The 20,548-nt window shown below is 55.4% G+C and overlaps 1 protein-coding gene across 1 annotated transcript; it reads left to right on the forward strand.

Annotated features, from left to right (window-relative positions):
• Positions 1-1,036: 1,036 nt before the first annotated feature.
• LHX5 (LIM homeobox 5) lies at positions 1,037-10,722 on the forward strand. Its single transcript, XM_019734136.2, has 5 exons — positions 1,037-1,561; positions 3,609-3,832; positions 4,502-4,779; positions 5,381-5,546; positions 9,325-10,722. Exons 1-5 carry the CDS (start codon positions 1,389-1,391, stop codon positions 9,690-9,692), a joined length of 1,209 nt encoding a protein of 402 aa, XP_019589695.1. The 5' UTR covers positions 1,037-1,388; the 3' UTR covers positions 9,693-10,722.
• Positions 10,723-20,548: the final 9,826 nt, after the last annotated feature.

A 20,548-nucleotide genomic window follows, 5' to 3' on the forward strand; every position in this document is an offset into this window, starting at 1 on the left:
TCTTCCTGTGCCCTATGAGAAATTGAAATTTCACACCCATCCCATAGGCCCCGCATGTGCAAGCAGCACTTAATCGCTAGCCTTCCCTGCCTTGGCAGTGCGACCGACGCACCACGGTGCCCCGACTGCCTGACCGGGACTGCAGCGAGAAAAGGAGAGACCTGGGCAACGCCACCTCTGATCTGGCTTGGGGAAGAGCGGTTGACCCTGTACCTGCCCCACCCCACATCTCCCCCAGAGCCCTTGGGCGGTGTGCTCGGGCCTGAAATTCCCCGGTCCCTGACCAGGCCAGATGACACCCGCCCCCACACCTGGACCTGGGCCTGCAGGGGAAAAATACGCTAGCCGAACTGATTCCATTCATATTCTCATTCTCTCTCTCTCTCTCTCTCTCTCTCTCTCTCTCTCTCTCTCTGCCTCCCTCCCTCCCTCCCTCCCTCTCTCTCTCTCCATGAGAAAGGCACGCCTGGGCCCCAGACCCATGTATGACAAAAGAAGCTGGGAGGCTCTGGGAGCCCCCAGAACTGCGCGACGGCAGCTCCGGGGAGCAGACCGCAGGGCTGCGCCTGGGTGAGGGAGTCCGCTGGGCTGGCTGGGAAGGAGAAGGCGGAGGTGGAGCCTGCTCCCGGCCTCGGGCAACTTCTGCAAGTTCTGGAGATGGCAAAGGGGGCAAGGGTCCCTCCCCCCACTAGGCCTAGGAATCCTGGCCCCCAAATATTTGTGGGGTGAGAGAGAGAGGAAGAGAGAAACAGTTTTCAGATCGCGCGGCCCACAGCCCCCAGCCCCAAACTAGAAGGTAAATACTTACTTCGCCTCCGAACCAGGTACAAGCTAATACTCAACAATACTGATGCCTTGTTTTTTTTGCTCTGTCCAGACCGCAACGCTGTAGCCAATTTAGATATGCTATAAATTTAAGAGGTTGCCATGGCCACCGCGCGCCCATTGGCCGCCAGGCCCCCTACGTGCCGCGCCACGTCACCAAATCTGAATAAGGATGCGCGAATTAGGCGGCGGCCAGACAAAGATGAGGATCGGGACGGCTTGAAAGTGGGGGAAAGTGCCGGCGCCTCCGCCACCGGGGAGAGCCGCTCGGCAGCGCCGAGGCCAGCAGCCACCTAAGACGCACCTGGGGGAGCTCGGAACAAGCGCTGGGGCGCGCGGCCCCGGGCATGAGGCTGTGAACTCCTCCACTCCCCACCGTACCCCAGCGGCCCAGCGCCAGGCCAGCGATCACCCGAGGACTTGAGCGGCTGAGTCTTGGTCCGGACCGGACTCGCCCGGTGACGGCCGAGAGAAGAGGCGGAGCGCAGCGGCGGGGCCGGGGGGCCCGAGGGCCGGGGGCCCAAAGGGAGGGAAGGCGGCCCGCGCCGCCGGGGTGCGGGGCTATGATGGTGCACTGTGCCGGCTGCGAGCGGCCCATCCTTGACCGCTTTCTGCTGAACGTGCTGGACCGCGCGTGGCACATCAAATGCGTTCAGTGCTGCGAGTGCAAGACCAACCTCTCGGAGAAGTGCTTCTCGCGCGAGGGCAAGCTCTACTGCAAAAATGACTTCTTCAGGTAAGAGGCCGCGCAGCCCTGCCAAGTGCGTGCCCACTTCGCGCTCGGTTGGGGCACCCGGGAAGGAGAGACCCGAAACCCATCCCAGCCTCCCAGGCTCAGCAGCTTAAAAGGGGAAACGGGCAGCTCACTGCTCTCCTTCTGTCCTCGGTCCAGGAAAGGGCCCCCGAGCCCGAGCGGAGCAAGGAGGACGCTGCTGGGCTGCCTCACGCTGTTCCTCCAGGCCTGCTTGGAGCAGAGGTGGGGCAGGGGAAGAAAGAAGCCCTGACAAACTTACTCCCCACGCACCTCTGCCCTTCTCCCGAGGCTGCAACCCCAGGGCGCAAGTTTCAAACGCAGTTCTGAGAGAGGAAGGATTTTTGCAAAGTTAGGGCTGGCTGGAGGTGTCTCCTACCAGGCAGAGTGCATTTGCCCAGAGCCTTCCCTCCTGGCAAGGCAGGGTGGGCCCCACAGCCCTCCTGGACAAACGGAAACTTCCCAGCTCCAGAGGGGGCTGAGCCAAGAAGGTCTCCTCTGATGTTGGGGGGAAGAAACCTTCTCCTCATCTTCCCACCCCAACTCCTGAAACATTTTCTTCCATGTTGAAAAGTACCAACGACATTAAAGCTGAGAATCAGGACCTCCGGAGTCTATGCCAGGCTCTGTCACCTCCCCTCGCTGCCCACAGGGGCCCGCAGGCAAGGCAGGGATGATCAGTTCTCTGGGCCTCAGTTTCCCCAGCTGGGAATTGCCTAGGGATGGACTGGAAGGCTGTGGGGTTTTTTGGCAGCTCAGTCCTGCCTGCTTCCACCCGTCGCCCAGAGTGGGCTTTGTGAGTGAGCATTCCGGAGCCCAGGGTTAGGGGGCAGTGATTAACACCGACGAGCAAGACTGCTCGCTGGCCTCAGCCGCTAGGCACTGGGGAATTTGAATAGGAGAAAATGTCAGCCGCGCCTTACACGTGTAAACTCCCCGGCCCAGAGAACTGAGGCCCCTACTGTGGCATTGCTTGCAAAGCGCCTAATGATTTTTGATAAGGTGCGTATGGCCAATTACGCTGCCGGATAAGGCCAAAAGTGACTTATGGCTTCTAATGCCCTCACTACATCAACGTCACCCAAATTCGCCCTGTTTAGAGACCTGGGTGTGAGTAGATGTGGGGCCCCAAAGTCCTGGGCTCTCCCCCTCCCCCATCTGCACCTCAACCCCTCTTCCTGCCGGTCTGCACCACCCATTTTGGGGGTGCCGGACTTCTCCCAGCGCTCAAGGAAAAAAAGAAAAGGATTTAGACCAGGAACGTGGGAAAGGGGGGATTTCAGCGATCCCGTGTGCTAGCCATGCAGGTGTAGGATTGCCTTCTGGCCACATTCTCCCGCTGCCTGCCAGGGCGAGATATTTTGGGGGGCTGCAGACTTAGTTCCTGCTTCCCAGAGTCCCCCGTTCTCAGGTCCTGCTGTCCACAAGCTCCTGACTAGCTCTGGTGGGTCCTACAAGGGGACTGGAAAGCCTCCAGTGCTGGTGGCACTGAATCAGCAGAAGGGTCCCTCCTTTCTGTTCAGGTTCAGCTCAGGACAGGGGATCCCCGTCCCATTGCTAGACCCCACCAGCCAGGCTGATTGGTCCTACTGGGGTCCCAGAAGACTGGAAAAAAGATAAAGGAGGCAAAGCCAAGAAGTGGTCCAAACTCGGCCTGACTGGCTTAAAATTCTTTGTGACCTGGAGAGCCGAGTCTCCCTTGAGCCTCTCAGCTGGATCGGGGAGGATTTGGGAGTATGGGGAGCCTCTTGGGGGTCCCTGGGCCTTCTGCTTGGCTGAAGGCTGTGCCCATTGCTCTTGCTATAAGCCCGGTGGAGTCCGAATAAACCTGAATGAGGCATAACAGTCCAAGTCCCCAGAAGAGCCCAGGACGTTTGTCTCACCAGGGAGGGAGGACAGGATTGGGGTCTCATTTGATAGATGTGGAAATGGAGACTTCTCACAAGCTAGGGTGGATGGGAAGAGGTCAGGGGCTTGTGAGGTTGGGACATCGGGCTGCCCCAGGTGACGATGGGCTGTGCTGTGTCTGCAGGCGCTTTGGCACTAAGTGTGCAGGCTGCGCGCAAGGCATCTCGCCCAGCGACCTGGTACGCAAGGCCCGCAGTAAAGTCTTCCACCTCAACTGCTTCACCTGCATGGTGTGCAACAAGCAGCTGTCCACCGGCGAGGAGCTCTACGTCATCGACGAGAACAAGTTCGTGTGCAAGGATGACTACCTGAGCTCATCCAGCCTCAAGGAGGGCAGCCTCAACTCAGGTAGGAGGCCTCTGCTCCTCCCTTGCCCGAGGCCCGAGTGCCCTCCCGCTATGCCCAGCCTGGCGCGCTCTACTTCCCCCCTGTGTGTACCCACTCAGAGCTCTCCACACCTGCTCACCCACCAGGCAGTTCTAGGGCAAGGCCCGGGCTGGGGGAGGGAACAGCGTTCCGAGTCAGTCCTACAGGATACCGGAACACCTGCCTCCTCCAATTCAGGAGCCTGTCCCAAGTTGCCACCTCCCCCAGTTTGGAACTGCTGCGCAATTCCCCCACCCCTTCCACCCCTTTTGAATTTCTACCTGCCTTGGGAGGACATTAATTGGGGTCTGGAGAAAGGAGAGAAGAAAGAAGATCAGAGGCCAGGAGGGCATGTGTACCCTCCTGTCCCTTCTCCAATAAGGCCGGGCTCTCCAGAGAGCGTGCCTCCCCTTTACCCAGGCAATAGCTGAAAAGTGCTGAGAAGGCGTGAGAAGGGCCGCTCCAAGGCCCAGCCCCGCCTGGAGGGAGTGGGCGGGCGCCTGACCCCTGGGGGAGGGGCTGTCGCAGGGTTTGGGAGGGAATACGGCGTGGTTGGCGGTAGCCTGGGCCGGCAGGAACAGGCTACCGGATTGGAGAGGCCTCGGGCCGCCGCTGACGCCACTGTCCCCTTCCTGCTCCGTCCGCCCGCAGTGTCATCCTGTACGGACCGCAGTTTGTCCCCGGACCTCCAGGACCCACTTCAGGACGATCCCAAGGAGACGGACAACTCCACGTCGTCGGACAAGGAAACAGCCAATAACGAGAACGAGGAGCAGAACTCCGGCACGAAGCGGCGCGGCCCGCGCACGACCATCAAAGCCAAGCAGCTGGAGACGCTTAAGGCCGCCTTCGCCGCCACGCCTAAGCCCACGCGCCACATCCGCGAGCAGCTGGCACAGGAGACCGGCCTCAACATGCGCGTCATCCAGGTGCGGCCAGGCCCGAGTCACCCTCCACACCCCCAGCCTCCTTGGCTAAGGGTTTGGGTATAGGGGCAGACGGTGCGCCCCAGGTCGGGCCAGCTGGTCACTCCTAGCCAAAGTCGCTAGTCACCTCACTTCTCTGAAGCCCGTCCCCTCCCCGTACAACGAGGGTTTAAAGCCTTACTGGGGGTACAGGATCCCTCCCTTCCTCTCATCTTTGGAGCAGAGAAAGAGGCGACATTCCTTACGTGCCTCCTTCCTGCGCCAATGCGCGGGGCTGACAGACAAACGGCCAGAGTCGGGTTGGGGAGCCAAGGGGCCAAAACCAGAGCCAGGCGGGGCAGGAGGCCTTTATAAAGCCGTCAGGCCGCGAGCAGGGCGAGGACCAGGAAGCCCAAGTCTTTATGAGTCGCCCCACGGGTCCGCAAAATCCTTCTCCCTTGGCTGGTTCACTGGGGCCCCTCTCCACCCCTCCGCCCTAATCCGGCCAGCCCCCGCCCCGCCTCAGGGCAGTCGTGGAGAGAAGGAGGCGCTAGGACCCAGCGGGGGCAGTCCGGGCTGGGAGAGGACACCCCCTACCGAGCTCACGGCCCCCTTCTTGTCCCAGGTGTGGTTCCAGAACCGACGGTCCAAAGAACGCCGGATGAAACAACTGAGCGCTCTGGGAGCCCGGAGACACGCCTTCTTCCGGAGTCCCCGGCGCATGCGTCCGCTGGGCGGCCGCTTGGACGAGTCTGAAATGTTGGGGTCCACTCCATACACCTACTATGGAGGTAAGGGGCCCCTGCGACAAGCTGCCCCACGTTGAGGCCCGCGCTGTTCTGGGGGCTGAAGGCGCAGGGCCGGATCCCCACACTATCGGCTGCCCAGGGAACCCCTCCCTTCTGTTCACTCAGGACGATGATGGACACACCCACAGGTACCTCCTGGACGCAAAATCCCACACATGGCTTCACTCACCTACACAGTGACACACAGATAAACACACCAGACAAGCAGCGACGTGCAGGACACATGGGCGCACGCACTCCCTCAAACACACACTTGAGTTCAGAGACCTCAGGAACACCAATCTGGACACATGACCACACATGACCACACACTGGTGTACTCCGTCCCGGAGACACTGACTGACAAACACCCCGGGAGAGATCCACAGGCTTACACACTCCCACCCATCGTATCAAGCCGGGTAGTCACAAATCCAAACACACCGGACCCCAGCCAGACACACAGCCTTCCTGCTGCCCTAGCCCTGGTGTACTTGGCACCAGCAGGAACTAAGGGCTGGAGGGCAGCGCTGATGGCAGTGGTGGAGGGGTCAGGATTCGTCCCCTGCAGCTGGCTCGCTAGCTTCCAAGACATTACTTCGGTCCTGCCGCCACGGGAACTGTGCACACGACGTCTGGCACTAGTAGCTGAGATGCCAGCAGTTGCTCTGGGCAGTACTCAAATCCACTCTCCAGCCCCAAGCACGTCGGGGTCAGTGGTGGCTTGGGGGCTCAAGGATTGGGCCAACCCAGTGATCCACGCTCCATCTTTGGGGCTGCAGGGGGCAAGGGGCAGGAGTTTGCAGCGAACGATTCTTGGTTTGGTGCTAACAGGCTCAGGCCGGGGTGAACTCTCCTCTTGGTCACCCATTCTCTTCCTCCTTCCCTCTTTCTCTCCTCCATTATTTCTCCCCACCCCTCCATCCGACCACAACTGCTTGGCAGTGACCCATTCCAACTCCCCCACCCAGGTTTTTGATACCCCTTGTGCTATGGGCCATTGTAGCACCCAACACCATCCTTCACTTCCCAGACTTGTGGGCTCAGGGAAGGCGCCACCCGCTTCTGTTCCTGAGCCTCTGAATTAGGAGCGTCCCCAGGAGTGCCTGGGCCTGAGAGGGATCTCCCCTCTGAGTAGCCCAGTGTCACAGGCCTACTGGGGGTGGGGGAGGGGTAGTAGCCCAGTGTGGGGAGAGGCCCCTTCTCTTAGAAAAGTGGGTTTGGTGGCAATACCGAGGGCGGAGTCCAGCCGCCTGGCGCCCAGGCAGACTCAGGGAAGACGACGTCGGCTTTGGTACAATCGCAGGCCTGGAAGGTTAAATTTTCAGGTCGAGCCAGAGCCCCCAGAAATTGTGGATAAAATGCACGGCTGTGCTTTGGGGGGAGAAATTCTGCGACGGCAGGGCCCCGATTGGGGGGCTACAGACCCTCAGGACAGCCCGGATGATGGATGTATCCTGGGGTCTCCACTCGCCAACCCCTCCACCTACCTTTGCCCCCTTCCGCACAAAATCTCAGCGGGCGTAAGAAGGTGGTAGGGCGGTACCCGTCCGGAATTTTTCCCCGCCTGGGTAATTAACCAAGGATTCCCCGAGGACAGTGCGCCCCCACCCATCCCGCCGCCTCCTTTACCCGCGCGTCTGCTGGTTGGGGTGGGGGCCTGGATATTCGGGTCCCACTTCCCCCAGAATTGGGGCGGGGGTTAGGACCCCCCAGCCCCAACGAGGCAGCCCCGCCTAATCCGCGCTGGGAGATCCCGGCGGCGGCGGCCGGCAGCGGACGAGAAAGGGGCCGGGCGGCGGGCCTGCGGCTCCCCGTGGGAGCGCGGACAAAGCCCCAGCTGCGGCTTTTGTGCCCTTTTCAGACGGCGTTTGTTCCAATTACCTCCGGCCCGGCCGCCATATGGGCGGAGGCGGCGCGCTCCGCGCGGGGGCCGCGGCCCTCGCTGGCTGGCCTGCTCGCTGCGGGCCCCGGCCGACCCCCATCCCTGTCCCTTAGGGGCCCCAAATTCGCCGCTTCCAACCTCTCCCTTCACTTTCGGGGAGAATGGAATGAGTGGTTTATAAAAGGTAATTAGCAACCGTTTTTAGCTGTTGCCTAAACCGCGTCCAAGCCTCGCCTCCAAACACCCCCATTTGGACTGATTTCAGGGTTTGGAGAGAGAAGGGAGGGGCAGGGGGCATTCGGAACTCTTCCCGGTGACTGAGACCCAAGACTGAGCAGGGAGTGAGGGTTTGCAGAGGGGACTCCGGCCACCCTGGTTTTCCCACCGTACAAAGTGGATTATTGTCACCGGAGCGAGTTGCGAGGTGCTCCTTTCGTGGGGTCCCCCACCCCAATCCTTCAGGGGCCGACCTGGGGGGAGACAAGCACACTGTCGGGGAAATGAAGGAAGGGGCTATGAGAGCGGGTTAGAAACAATTTATAGAGAATGGGCAGGCATATCATCTGGAATTTGTGGGCAAAACACACATTTGTGCATTTTTCTGGAGAGAGAGCCCAAAGCTATCACCAGATTCTCAAAAGGGCTCTATGTCCCCAAATGCTTCAGAACCTGGGCTAACCCACTGGTGACACTAGAGGACCGAATCTGTACCCCGAGGTTCCCGGGAAACTCTGGACACCACCGAGAGAATGCTGGGGTCCTTCTCCCGGTCTCCCAAGTAGCTGGGGCTCAGCTTTCTCGGTTTCAAGTCAAGCGAGACCAGTGCAAATGGTCGGACGCCGGCATTCACTCGGGCGGGCGCAGGGCTGTACTCTCCTGGGCTCAGAAGCAGAAAGACCCCGCGGTGAGACCGCCTTGCGCGCTCCGGTCCGGGTTTCCGCGCCCGCGGCCCAACTCGCCAGCCCCTCCGTGCTCCAGCCTATGCCCAGGTCCCGGTTTCTGCCCAGGCTGGTCGCCACCAGGTCTCAACCATTTCGCGCTCTGGTCTCTGTCTCCCCTGCACCCTCCCCTGCTCCTCTCCTGGCCTCAGCCTCCGCGTCTCTGGTTTTCTCTCCCATGCATCTCAGTCTCTGTGCGTATCTGGCTTTCCTGTCCTGTTTTGGGTCTATCGCCCGGTTTTTCACGTGTGTCTCTAACCACGGCTGTCCCATCTCTTTCTCTTGATGTCTCCTAGACTGTCTTACTCGACCTCCAATTTCTCAGCGGCTTGGTCTCTGGGTCCCTTTTCTTGCCTTGCCTTGGGTATCTCTGAGTCTGGGGGCTCCGGGCTCGGTCTCCTCTTCCCTCCCCTTTCACACTGGCCTCTGCTTATCTCTCACAGCCCGTGTCTCTCGCAGTTTCCGTGTCTCTCGCTCTCTGTGTATCTTTCACCAACTCTAAGACACTGTCTGCGACCGTTCACTGCCTCTGCGCCTCCACAGCCGCTGTCTCTCTCCATCTATGGGTCAGGACTCTGACTGAAGTCTTGGCATCTCACACATTGTCCCTCACTGTCTCTGAGTGTCTCCCGTCGCTTCTCTGTCTCTCACAGTTTGTCTCTCTCGTTTTCGGCATCTCTCATTGTCTCTCTCCCCAGCTTGACCGCCGGGTCTGCGTCTCCGCAGCCTCGGACCTCCCTCCCTCTTGGTCTCCGCAGGCCTCTCTGTGGGTCTCTCACCTCGACAGTGTCGCGCTGTCCCTCATAACGTGCTGTCCCAGCAGCCGCGACCAAGTACCCCTGTCTCTGGGCGTCGTCTCTCCGGTCGGTCTCCCGGGTCCCCTCCCCGGGCCCCGGGAGTCCCTCACTGCCCTGGACGTCTCTCACTTCTCCCTGTCTCCTCCCCGTCCCCTCCGCAGACTACCAAGGCGACTACTATGCTCCGGGAGGCAACTACGACTTCTTCACACACGGCCCGCCGTCGCAGGCGCAGTCCCCGGCTGACTCCAGCTTCCTGGCCGCCTCGGGGCCCGGCTCGACGCCGCTGGGCGCGCTGGAGCCCCCGCTCGCAGGGCCGCACACAGCTGACAACCCCAGGTTCACCGACATGATCTCGCACCCGGACACGCCGAGCCCCGAGCCTGGCCTGCCTGGCGCCCTGCACCCCCTGCCGGGCGAGGTGTTCAGCGGGGGGCCCAGCCCGCCCTTCCCCATGAGCGGTGCCAGCGGCTACAGCGGACCCCTGTCTCACCCCAACCCCGAGCTCAACGAGGCCGCCGTGTGGTAAGGCCACCAGGCCAGACAGCCCACCTGGACGCAGCCTCCCCAAACCAAAACGCCCGACTCAGCGGTGGCCTGGGGCTCCCTCAGTGGTTCTCTCTCGGGTCCGCACTCAACCGGCAGCTGCTCCTCGGCTGGGCGCGTAGTGGGACCGACCCCCATCTTCACCCCGCCGGCTCTCCAGGGCCCCAGCCCTCCGCCAGCGCTCTCCTGGCAGCCGCGAGCAATTTCTTGGGACCAAAGTCAATACTGCAGAGGGTCAAGAGATCTCAAGCACGCTCTAGACTGCCCCCGGACCCCCACCCACCACCTCTGTGGACCAAGAAAAGGTTGAGGCCAAGGAGCGGGGATGATTTTGTCCTCCTCCACCTCTGCAATCCGAGTGGCATTTTGTAATCTTATTTCTCACTCTGCTTTCCCCATCTTTCAAACAAGATGATAAGAAAAAGAGATTGAAGGGAGAGAGAGGAAAGGGAGCAAAATGAGGAAGCGAGGAGATGGAGAGAGCGCCAGCCAGAGAGAGAAGATGGACAGCGACAGCGAGAGAAAAACAACGCTTGAATGGGGGTGTCCCTGGAAGACAAATCCACCTGCACGTTGGCGCCGCCTCGTGGCCAATCTTGAGGCTCAAGGTCAGCTTTTCTAGGAAGGTGGGGCGGTCTGGACTTCGCCAGCCTTGGGCCAGACCACCCCCTCTTTCCTTACTTTGACATTCATTTTGAGCCCCGAGGTCCAGGCCAGACTCGAACACTCGCCCACCCTGCTCTTCCACTGGGCAAGGCGCCAAGATTTCTGGGCTCTGGCCCACAGACCACCCTCCCTGCCTGGGGCCTGGAGGCTGGGTCGTCAGGATGTACAGTATTATACTTTTTTGGAAGTTGAACGCTTCTAGTTTCCTTATTTTGTATAAAGAAGAAACAAATAAAGTATGTTTTTGTGTTTACTGTTTATTTATTGTACTCTAGTTATCTGGGGTTGGACATTTTTATATTTTTAAGAGGAGGGTGGGCAGAGTGAGGGAGGGGAAGCAGAAAGAGGTTTACCTAAAAAAACACACACAAAAAACCCCACAAAAAATCAACTTTTTTAAAAAGAAAGATTAATAAAAAAATGTTCTTTTTTTTCCCCTCAGTGCTGTGTGGTTTTCCTTTTTTTGTCTGTCTTCATAGTTTCTCAGAGTGAATGGAATTCTTCTTTTCTCTGGTTCTTGTTTCTGACATAAAACAGACTTGATGGGTTCAAAGACCTCTCTTTGTCTAAATGGGGAGTGCTTTTGGTAACTATCCGGTAATAAAAGTGGCTGCCATTTTTTTTGACAGCTACTGTGTGCCAGGCACAGTATCTCCCCATGCTTTATGTAACACTCCGATCTAACACAAACCTGCCTGGCACATAGTAAGCCTTCAAAATATTCGATGAATGAATGGGTGTGTGATTTGTTTGTCCTCAGTATGTCAAAAGAATGCTAGCTTCACTCCTAATTACACCCCCATGCATTCCAGGTGGAAAACAAAAACAAAAACAAAAGGTCCAGGCTGGTAAGCCCATGCTAATTATCTGCACGGCTATTTTAGGACAGAAGTGACCCCAGGGAGAGCAATGCTGTTGTTCTCCGCCATTCTTATGCAGTGCATGCTGTGTCTTTAGGTGAATCAGCTTGATGAAAATGGTGCTGGATGAGATTTAGGAGGCCTGAGGCCACTTCCTAAAGACAAGTCCCTCCCCCTCTGCCTCAGTTTCCTTACTTACAAAATGGAATGGGAAGAGGGTTCCCTTCATTCCCTTCCAACTAGGACACTGCAGATGAAGGAGATAAACATAAATGGAAGTGTTCGCATTTGGATCCCTTTTGCCCAAGCTTATGGTGGGGGTGGGGGGGCTTGCCCATGTTAGCAAGGAGGGGTCCAGGGAGATGGGGAGCAGTGAGCCCCCATGGAAGGGGCATGCACTAAGAACCCTACTCCTGTCTTTCTTTTATGTGGACTTCACAAGAACAGTGCAAAGTGGCCTGGCTTTCTCTTTTCTTTCCTTGTAGCGTATTTGTCTTTATCACCCACATGCTACTTGCTCATTGTGGAAATTTTAGAAATTTCAGATACACAAAAGGGAGAAAATGGAATCACCCAGAATCTCAAGCACTGTGGTAATGTGGTCAATGCATTTCCTTCCAGACTTTTTTTTTTTTTTCTCATATTTAAAAACTAGAGATCGTACAACAGAGCTTACAGGTGCCCTTCGCATGCCCACAGCTTCACAGTCTGGGGAGCGGGAGGAGCCCACTCTCATGTCAGGAGACACTTGACTAACCCTGGGGTGGGTGAGGGGCATCAAGTCTCAGAGAGTGGCTCCCCAAACCAGATTTCATGAGGGACGTTCATCTTTGGGGTTATGGTCAGTACTTGGGGCTAACTCCCCACACGCCCTTCCTCTGAGTTCACGCGTGAGGAGGGTTGGGAGCAGAGGTCAGCTAGGAGTAGGATGGAAGCAGAACAGAGCAGGGCCCTGAGGTCCAGGAGACCATCTCGCTGGTCACTGTGTCACCTTTCTGAGCCTTGATTTGCTCCACTGTGAAATGGGCTCACAATGGCCTTTCATCCACATCGGAGAGATATCATTTACCTGTGGCTAAGGTACAGGAAATCTAGGTATCTAGGTCCTGGGTTCAATCCCCAGCTCCATCTTCCCCCAGACACACACACACACACACACACACACACACACACACACACACACACCAACTTCTTTGGAGGATGACAAGGAAAGAGAGCAGGACCTTTGTCAAAACCAACTCAAATCCCCCTACTGCTGTGAGCTCATTTCAACTCCCCAAGTGCCTACTGGGCGCAGGGGCTCTGGGAGGAGAAATCCCACCCCCACCCCACCCTGTGGCAGTGGCCCTGTAGGTGTCCCAGGTGGTATTGGGTGCTCTTAGTTACGGAGGCAGTTCCTACGGAAGGTGGGTGGAGAAGGGGGAGAGTTGGGAAGGGACATTTGCCCCTGGATGCCCACAACCATTTTCTCAACGTGTGATCAGAGGACTATGCTTGTTAAACATACATCCCCCGGGCCCCACGCCCATAGCTGGGATTGCTCTGTGGTGTGGCGCCCAAGACGGTTCACCTTTGTCAAGCTCCCCAGTTGCTTCCAATGCCCTCAAACTTGCAGGGCCTCTGCCCAACAGTCTTGCCCAGAGTCTAGTCTGTCCTCACAATGCCCCTTCAAGGTAAGCATTGTTAGATGAGGAGCTTTTGCAGATGAGGAGACAGAAGAGGCCCAAGTGGTGAAGTGAATTGCCTGCGTCACACAGCTGGGGAGGAGTAGAGCCAGGTTTTAAATCAACAACTCCTGCTTCCAGAGCCCACGCTGTCCCTGGAGCCAGGGCAGGGCCTGGCACAGGTAAGCCCTCATTTCCATATCTAGTAACCACATGGATAGACGGATGGACGGATGGACGGATGGATGGATGGATGGATGGATGGATGGATGGATGGATGGAATCAATGCACTCCAGCTGCCATAAAAAGATTGTTTAAGAAGGGATCTAATGAATGCTAATTCTTGCAGCCTGAAACCTCACTGGATTTTGTTTAAAACTCCTTCCTGGGTTAAACAAAGCCAGCCAGAAGGGCAAAGAGCATAATGAAAATTGCCAAGGTCAAAAGACATAAGGACTTCTGCTTTTTCACGTTTGCCCTTGTTTCTGCCTCTCTCCCTCTCCGTCATCCCTTTCTTTCTCCATTAATGTATCTGTTCATCTCCTTTTATCTCTTCATCGCCTGTATTTATTATCATTTAAAAATAAGAGATTTCCAAAAGGAAAAAAAAAAAACAATACTCTGAGGTGTGCCAATAAGGAGGCTAGCCAACCCCTGGCTGTGCCCTCCCGCTCTGGGGAAAAAGGGACGTAGCCTTCCCCTTGCTGACCCTGGGCTGTGATTCTGGCCAACACTGGACTTTAAAGCACGTGGGTTCCAGCCCCCCATCATGCATGCTGTCCCCTGTCCCATCCCTGTCCTCCTGCCCTGAAATAAACACCCCACAGAGCATGGGAGCTGACCCACTGTGCGTAGGACTAATATTTAAAATGCAGAATGGCTACGGAGGGCCCCTGCTCCCAAGCCTTGTCGTGCAGTAAAAAGATATAAACAGAATAAATTACCTCTCCAGCTCGGATTATGAGAATACCCATCTCCTGACCGGAATTTTAAGTCCTGCCTCCCTCGTAGCGCCGCACACGGCTGATTTATGGAAACCCGAGCACTTCTCTGCATATTTCTTCTGTTCAGCCAAGTGACCGAGTTTACCCTTCCTATGCCATTAGCGTTATTAACACCTGGGCAACCGATCATTGCAAATGGGCCATTTCTGTGATGAACGAGAACCTCTCCTGTGGCTTCTCCTGGGCCGCGCCACCTCCAGCCTCCTGTTTCCACATTTTGTGCTGGGGTTCAGGACCACCCCCACACCCCCAGTGCCTGCCGCTGGGCTCTGGGGTCTTTGGGAGGAAATCTCTCACCCCAGCAGCTGCTTGTGGCTTTCTGGTCAGCACGCAGAAAATGATAACTTTGCTCTTCTGTTTTATTCTATATTCTTTGCTCTTCTGTTCCCGATGGAAGGCAATACCCCTACTGACTAGGGAAAGAAACTGAGGCTGATGGAGGGCAAGAGACTGGCCGAAGGTCCCACAGAGGGTTTACAGCGGAGTTGAGAATCAGAATTCAGATCTTCTAGCCCCTCGATACTCAAAGTGTGGTCCTTGGACCACCCGCAGCAGTATCGCTGGGGAGCTGGGTAGAAATGCAGACTCTCAGGACCCACCCCAGAACTTTAGAACCAGAACCCACACAGTCTGCTGGAGGCTGGGAGCACAATTGGTCCTTGACGCATTGGTTTAGAAACACCCAGATTCTCAACCATCCCTTTTTCGCAAGGCGAAAACTTTGTGGTGTAAATTCTCTTTGCTCAGCAGCAGCAGGGACCCCAAGCCCATGGTCAAACCAAATGAAGCCGGAGCAGCCGGCCACGTGAGTGACCCCCGCCCAGGCACCTGCGGCACTCTGTTCACATCTCCCTCCATTATCACATCTCAGCCCCCCTGGTGTCCTTGTCCCCATCCCCAGGCTCTGAGCAACTTGGGATCAAGGACTGTGTGACATGAGGCATGAAACCTTTTGGAGCCTCAGCTTTGCCATCTATAAAAAGGGCACAATGATCTCTAACAGCAAGAGTCCTTGTAAGGGTTAAATGAGGCCACAGATGTCACAGTCTGAGCCTGGCACGGAGCCGGCTACTGAGTACTCAACACTGAAGGAAACAATAATAATATAGTAATAATAACAGTGGCCAGTTATTGGGTGCTGTTAATTATTATCATTATCCTATTTTCTTCTTTAAATCATTTTTCAAAACAAGGACTGACTTCACAGCCTATTTGGACATAAACGTCGTGTATTACTTTCCACAACATACATTAAAATATCCATGTTGTGTAACATGGAAAACGGCATGGCCTGTGAAGGTAAGAATGGGTCTGGTGTAGAGTAGGAAGCGAAGGCCTGATGAAGAATAATTTGCTGGTCTATTTAAAAAGAAATGCTCCATCAGTGGATAAACAAAGTGTGGTACATCCATGAAATGGAATACTATTCGGCCATAAAAAGGAATGAAGGGCTGATACATGCTAAGCTGTAGACAAACCTCAGAAATGTGATGCTAAGTGAAAAAAAACATTCACGATTCCATGTATATGAAATGTCCAGAATAGGTAAATCCATAGAGACAGAAAGCAGATTGGTGGTTGCCAGGGGCTGGGAGGAGAGGGAATAGACAGCAACTGCTTACTGGGTATGGGGTCTCCTTTTGGGGTAAAAGAACGTTCTGGAACCAGATGGAGGAGGTAATTGCATAACGCTGTGAAAGTACTAAATGCCTCTGAATTGTTCACTTAAAAATGATTAATTTTGTTGTTTCACTTCATTAAAACTATGAAAAAAAAGAAATGCAATTTTATTATGTTCAGGGATCTACAGGACGCCCAAACCTAGCTGGAAAATAGATCCCCGGTGCCTAACAGGGGGAGTCCTGAGAGCGACTGTGGGTGCCCTGCCTCCAACTCCCCCCACAGATGTTTCTGGAGGAAGAGTTTGCCTCGGACTCTTCCCTGAAAGAAGAGTTCGTGGGGTCCCTGAAATCAGTCAGTATCCCTGTGTGGTGCTGCCAGCCATTATTTAACTAAGGCAGGGTTTCCCATGGTGCGCGACAGGGGCGCCTGGAGGTGCCGGGCTCTGCGCAGGTGCCCGTTACCTCATGAGGAAGCCACTCTCCTTTCAGTTCTCTTTTAGCTCTTGTGTTAGACGCTCTTGTGATTGTGTTAGAAGAGTCTCTGTTTGCTACTAGCGTGTCTTAAACGCCCCTCTAAGACTTGCAAATCAAACATACCACGGGCAGGCTTGGAGACGTGGCGCAACTACAACGGCACGATGTCATTTTGTTCTTTTTCGCACTTCATTTATTGCTAACTTAGTATCTAACTCTGGGAAGTGATACTGTTTCTCTATTTAGAGTGGTGATAACATTTTCTTCCTAAAAAGCAGTTAAGAAACGTATGAATTAGGTAGTAATAATGATGGTGCATGGATCTGGCACAACTCAGGTGGCAATCCGAGTTTGCTACTTCAGGAATGTGCACACTCAGAGAGAGCTGGCCCCTACAGGCCCGCTCCAGGTCACCGGAGACTTCTCTGTGGGGAACACACAGCCTCATGAGCTTTTCAGTCTGGGCCTGGCTTTGCTGTGGCTGTGCTGTGTGACTGTGACTAGGTTACTCACCCCCTCTGGGCCTCACGTCCTCATCTGAAACATGGGAGTGGAAGGTGGACCGAAGACCCTGCAGCCAAGTTGTGAATCTCCTCTTCCTTCATTCGTTCGTTCATTCATTCACTCATTCATTCAGTTATTTAGCAAGTATAGATTGCAGGCCCAGTATATGCTGGACACTCTTCCGGGCTCTGGGCTATAGGTGTGAATAGACTAGATCGGATTCCAGCCCTCACAGGATTGATATTTTACTGAGGAGACGGTAACCAAGGGAGACAAGATCTGGCAGGTCTGGGATTCAGGTGAAGGGAGACATTCAAGGGCCAAGTGAGACCCCATCTTCATGTAAAATGTCCCTAGTTTCTTCATCATACATTTCTTTTGCATTAATGTTCATGTAAAAGTATTTTTATTACAATATTGTTTATCTTGATTTCCGAGTTACTTGGCACCCCTTACATTTTGCTCCCAGGGTGCGTGCCTTACTCATCTCACCCTAGACCCGGCCCTGAGAGGCAGACTGTGGGCCAGGAGGGCCCCTCTGAGGAGGTGACAGTTAGCCAAGGCCTCGATGAGAAGTCGATGACTTTGCGGAGACCTGGGGGGAAGAGTGTGCCAGGCAAAGGGAACAGCACAGACGATGGCCCTGAGGCAGAATCAAGCTTGGTGAGTTCTAGGAAGAGAAAGAAGAGGCTGGTGTGGCTACAGTTCGGGGAGTCTGGGGTAGAGAAGGAGGAGCTGAGTCTCCAAAGGTGGGAGATGATACAGGATCCTATAGGCCAAGGTGAGGAGTTGGCCTTTATGCTAAATGCTGGGTGGAGGGCGTGGGAGAATTTAAGCAGGAGATGGGGGGCAAGGATCTGCCTTAGGCTTGTTCAAGGCTATTCTGGAGGCTGAATGCCAAGTATAATAGATTGGGGTGCGAGTGGGGTGTCAGGGAGACCAGTGGGAAGGCTGCTGGTCACTCAGGCAAGAGACATGCCTGGCTTATGTCCTCTGTGTTTGCTACTCCAGATCTCCTCATGGGAAGCCTTCGAGGGGCTCTTTTATTCCTCCTTTTGCAGGAGAGGAAACTGAGGCACAGGGAGGCTAACCGACCTGCTCAGGGTCCCAGCCAGAAAGAAGCAGAGGTCGCGTTTGAACCCAGGCCTTTAAATACCCAGCCAGGCCCATTGTCTGCCCACCTCACCATCTCAGAAGATAGGGATAGATTGTGTAACTTCAGGAGAGCCTTAGTTTCTCTCGTCTGTAATATGGGATGAATTGTAGCATCTGCTTCCAGGAGTAGAGAAGTCAAGGAAATTAATTACGCCACACACAGGCTAAGCCCTCAAAATAACTGCTCCCTGTGGAGCCCGAATCTCAGAGAGCAGTTTCCAGGTTCTCGGCCTCTCATGGAAAGGTGCTGGCTTGGTTATTAGATGGCCATCAGCTGTAATCAGATGACCATCCGCTGTGGCTGGGTGGCCATAAGTTGTAACCAGTTAGCCATTAGCCACTAATATAACTGTTGTGGCTATGCTGGCAAGGGATTGGTTGGTTAGCAGAGAAATGGATGGCGGATTGCAGCTAGCAAGTGGGGTGGGTTGGTTGGCAGGGAAGCAGAGGGCGGGTTGCAGATCGTGTGGCTCCTACTTCCTGTGTCTCGCCCGGCCGCCAGCAAGACTGGGGTGCAGGAAGACCCCTCATTGGGGTACTGGTGGGTGTTTGCTTTGTGTCTTGACCAGCCGCCAGCGAGAATATGGTGGTATGACTCCCCTACCTATGGCTCCGTTGTTGTTCCTTTTTGGCCTCACCATATCCTGCGTTCTTGCGTGGGGAGCGGGAGCTGAGACCCTGCATTACATACCTTAAAAGGAAGAAAAAAGGCTCTATCCCACCCACTTCTCTCTCTGCTGGTTCTCCCCTAAAAGGAGAAACTTTGGTATTTGTTCTTCAAACATTTACTTTATTCTTTAGGGTTTTTTTTTTTTTGCAAGGGGGAGGATTGGTGAAGGTAATCAGTTTTTGGACTTAAGATAAAAAATCGCAGCAAAGGGTCGACTTGACTCTTTATAATTAATGGGGCAGCTTGTAATAGGATTCTCCTGCCTGTGGCGCTCCCAGGAAACACCTTTTTACATAAGATATTGCCCACGCTGGAGTGGCAGCGAGGTGATTTATGGGGTTCCTTGCTCCAGAAAACCTCTCCTGGGGTTGCCCAGCCAGTGGAATTTATCAGGGAGTTTGGAAGCAAGGCGAGAAACCTGCCGTGACATTTTTGGTGGAGTTTAAAAAGCACCAACACTGGGGAAAGGAGAGGCCGATGGGACCGGGAGAGGGGGAGAGGGCCCATCTAGGCTGGGTTTTCCACAGAAGGGAGGGCTTGGAGTAGAAGGCGAGTGGTTGCTGAACAGAGGGAAGGGAGGTCCCAGGTGGAGTCTGTCTTCAGCCTGACCCCCCCGGGTATCTAGACTGTGGATTGCACCACAGAGCTGCCCTGCCTTCAGGGTGCAAAGGGGTCTGCCTTGTTTCTAGATCCCTCTATCAGTCAGGTGTAGGCTGTGGACCACTGTGGGGAAAGTGCTCTCCCGTGCATCTCTGGACATGGCAGCTCCCATTGGTTCTTGTCCAGAGAAAGGAGCAGCTGTGGGTCGTCAGCAGCCAACACTCCCAGCAGGTGGGGATGGCCGCACCCACCTGATAAAGGGGATTTGAGTCAAGGTGGGGGACACCACTAGTGTCCACTGCAGAGGCAAACGTTTCCAGGAACAGGTGATAAAAATCAAGGCTGGGCTCAGGGCTGAGGAAGGCAGGCAGGGGGTGTGTGGTCTGATGCGTCACTCTCCCAGGGCTCAGCCTCGTGCTCAGCCTGCCACTGCCAGGCCCTCCACGATCTGGTGCCCCTCCCCCCACCCCACACACGCTTTGCCTCTCTGTCCATCTTCTCCCACCTCCTCCCATTCTCTCCCTCACCCTCTCCCCTGCAGCCTCACTGGCCTTCTCACACATTCCCACCTCAGGACCTTTGCACATGCTGTTCCTGCCGCTCTGCCCCCACATGCTGCTCACGGCTTGTTCCTTCCTTTCCTTCAGACCTCAGCTCAAATCCTACCTTTTCAAAAGGACTCTTTGCCTGTCCCATCTCAATGAACCAATAGATTGAGACTTAAGAAACCGGTCCACCAAATGCAACGTACACACTTTGGATCCTGATTCAAACAAACCAACTCCAACGAGACATTGTGAGACCATTAGTGAAAAGTTGAACACAGTCTTGAACAGTAGATTATATCACAGAACCATTTGTTAACTGTTGGATATGGTGACGGTGTTGTACTTACATTAAAAATGGTTTTCCTTATCTGCTAGGAATCCATAACAATATGATGCCTAGAATTGCTTTAACATCCTCCCCCACGTACACAGGGGCACACACAGCCACACACGGACGACTTGGGATACGAAGCGGGCCTGAGCCATCATGTCCCCACGATGAGGGTCAGACCCATCTATGCAGGTGCCCTGCCCCCTGCCGGGCTCCTGCTTGAGCTGGGAGCAGCAGCAGCACGACCCCCTCCCCACACCTCTGCTTTGCGTGGGGCCAGCACTGGGGTAAGAATACCTCCTTTGCCAGTCAAGGGCTGAATGCCAAGACTGTGTCATGCTGGCTTAAGGCCGGAATGAAGGACTAGATGGAGGGGAGGCCTCTGGAGGCAGGGGTGTTAGAGTCAGACCCATGAGGGGACAGGACTCCTCAGCCACTAGGATCCACAGGGAACCAAAGGGGTGCCCGGCCCCAGGAGAGGGGCCCTAGCCAGGGTGGAGAGGCTGGGCATATCTCAGGCAGGTACACACACCTTGTATTCCAGGGTTCGGTGCTCTACACAGCCCTGGACCAACACACAGAAGCTCCTGCTCCCAGGACCCTCCTGGCAGGCTTCTCATTTCCCCCACTAAGCAGTCTGAGGAGGTGGACAGAAGGGTAAGAGTCAGTGCCCCAGCACCACCCTGCTGCAGGAGGCATAGCATCCATGACCTCGGCTTCAATCATCCATGTGCTTGCTC

The sequence above is a fragment of the Rhinolophus sinicus genome, linkage group LG16 (genome assembly GCF_036562045.2).
Source record: "Rhinolophus sinicus isolate RSC01 linkage group LG16, ASM3656204v1, whole genome shotgun sequence".
NCBI lineage: Eukaryota > Metazoa > Chordata > Mammalia > Chiroptera > Rhinolophidae > Rhinolophus > Rhinolophus sinicus.

Bases quoted from the DNA above. Each gene is read 5' to 3' on its own strand.
- LHX5 (XM_019734136.2), top strand. From the start codon at position 1,389: ATGATGGTGCACTGTGCCGGCTGCGAGCGGCCCATCCTTGACCGCTTT. The intron at 3,833-4,501 runs GTAGGAGGCCTC...GTCCGCCCGCAG, and splicing joins GGAGGGCAGCCTCAACTCAG to TGTCATCCTGTACGGACCGC. The intron at 5,547-9,324 runs GTAAGGGGCCCC...TCCCCTCCGCAG, and splicing joins TCCATACACCTACTATGGAG to ACTACCAAGGCGACTACTAT.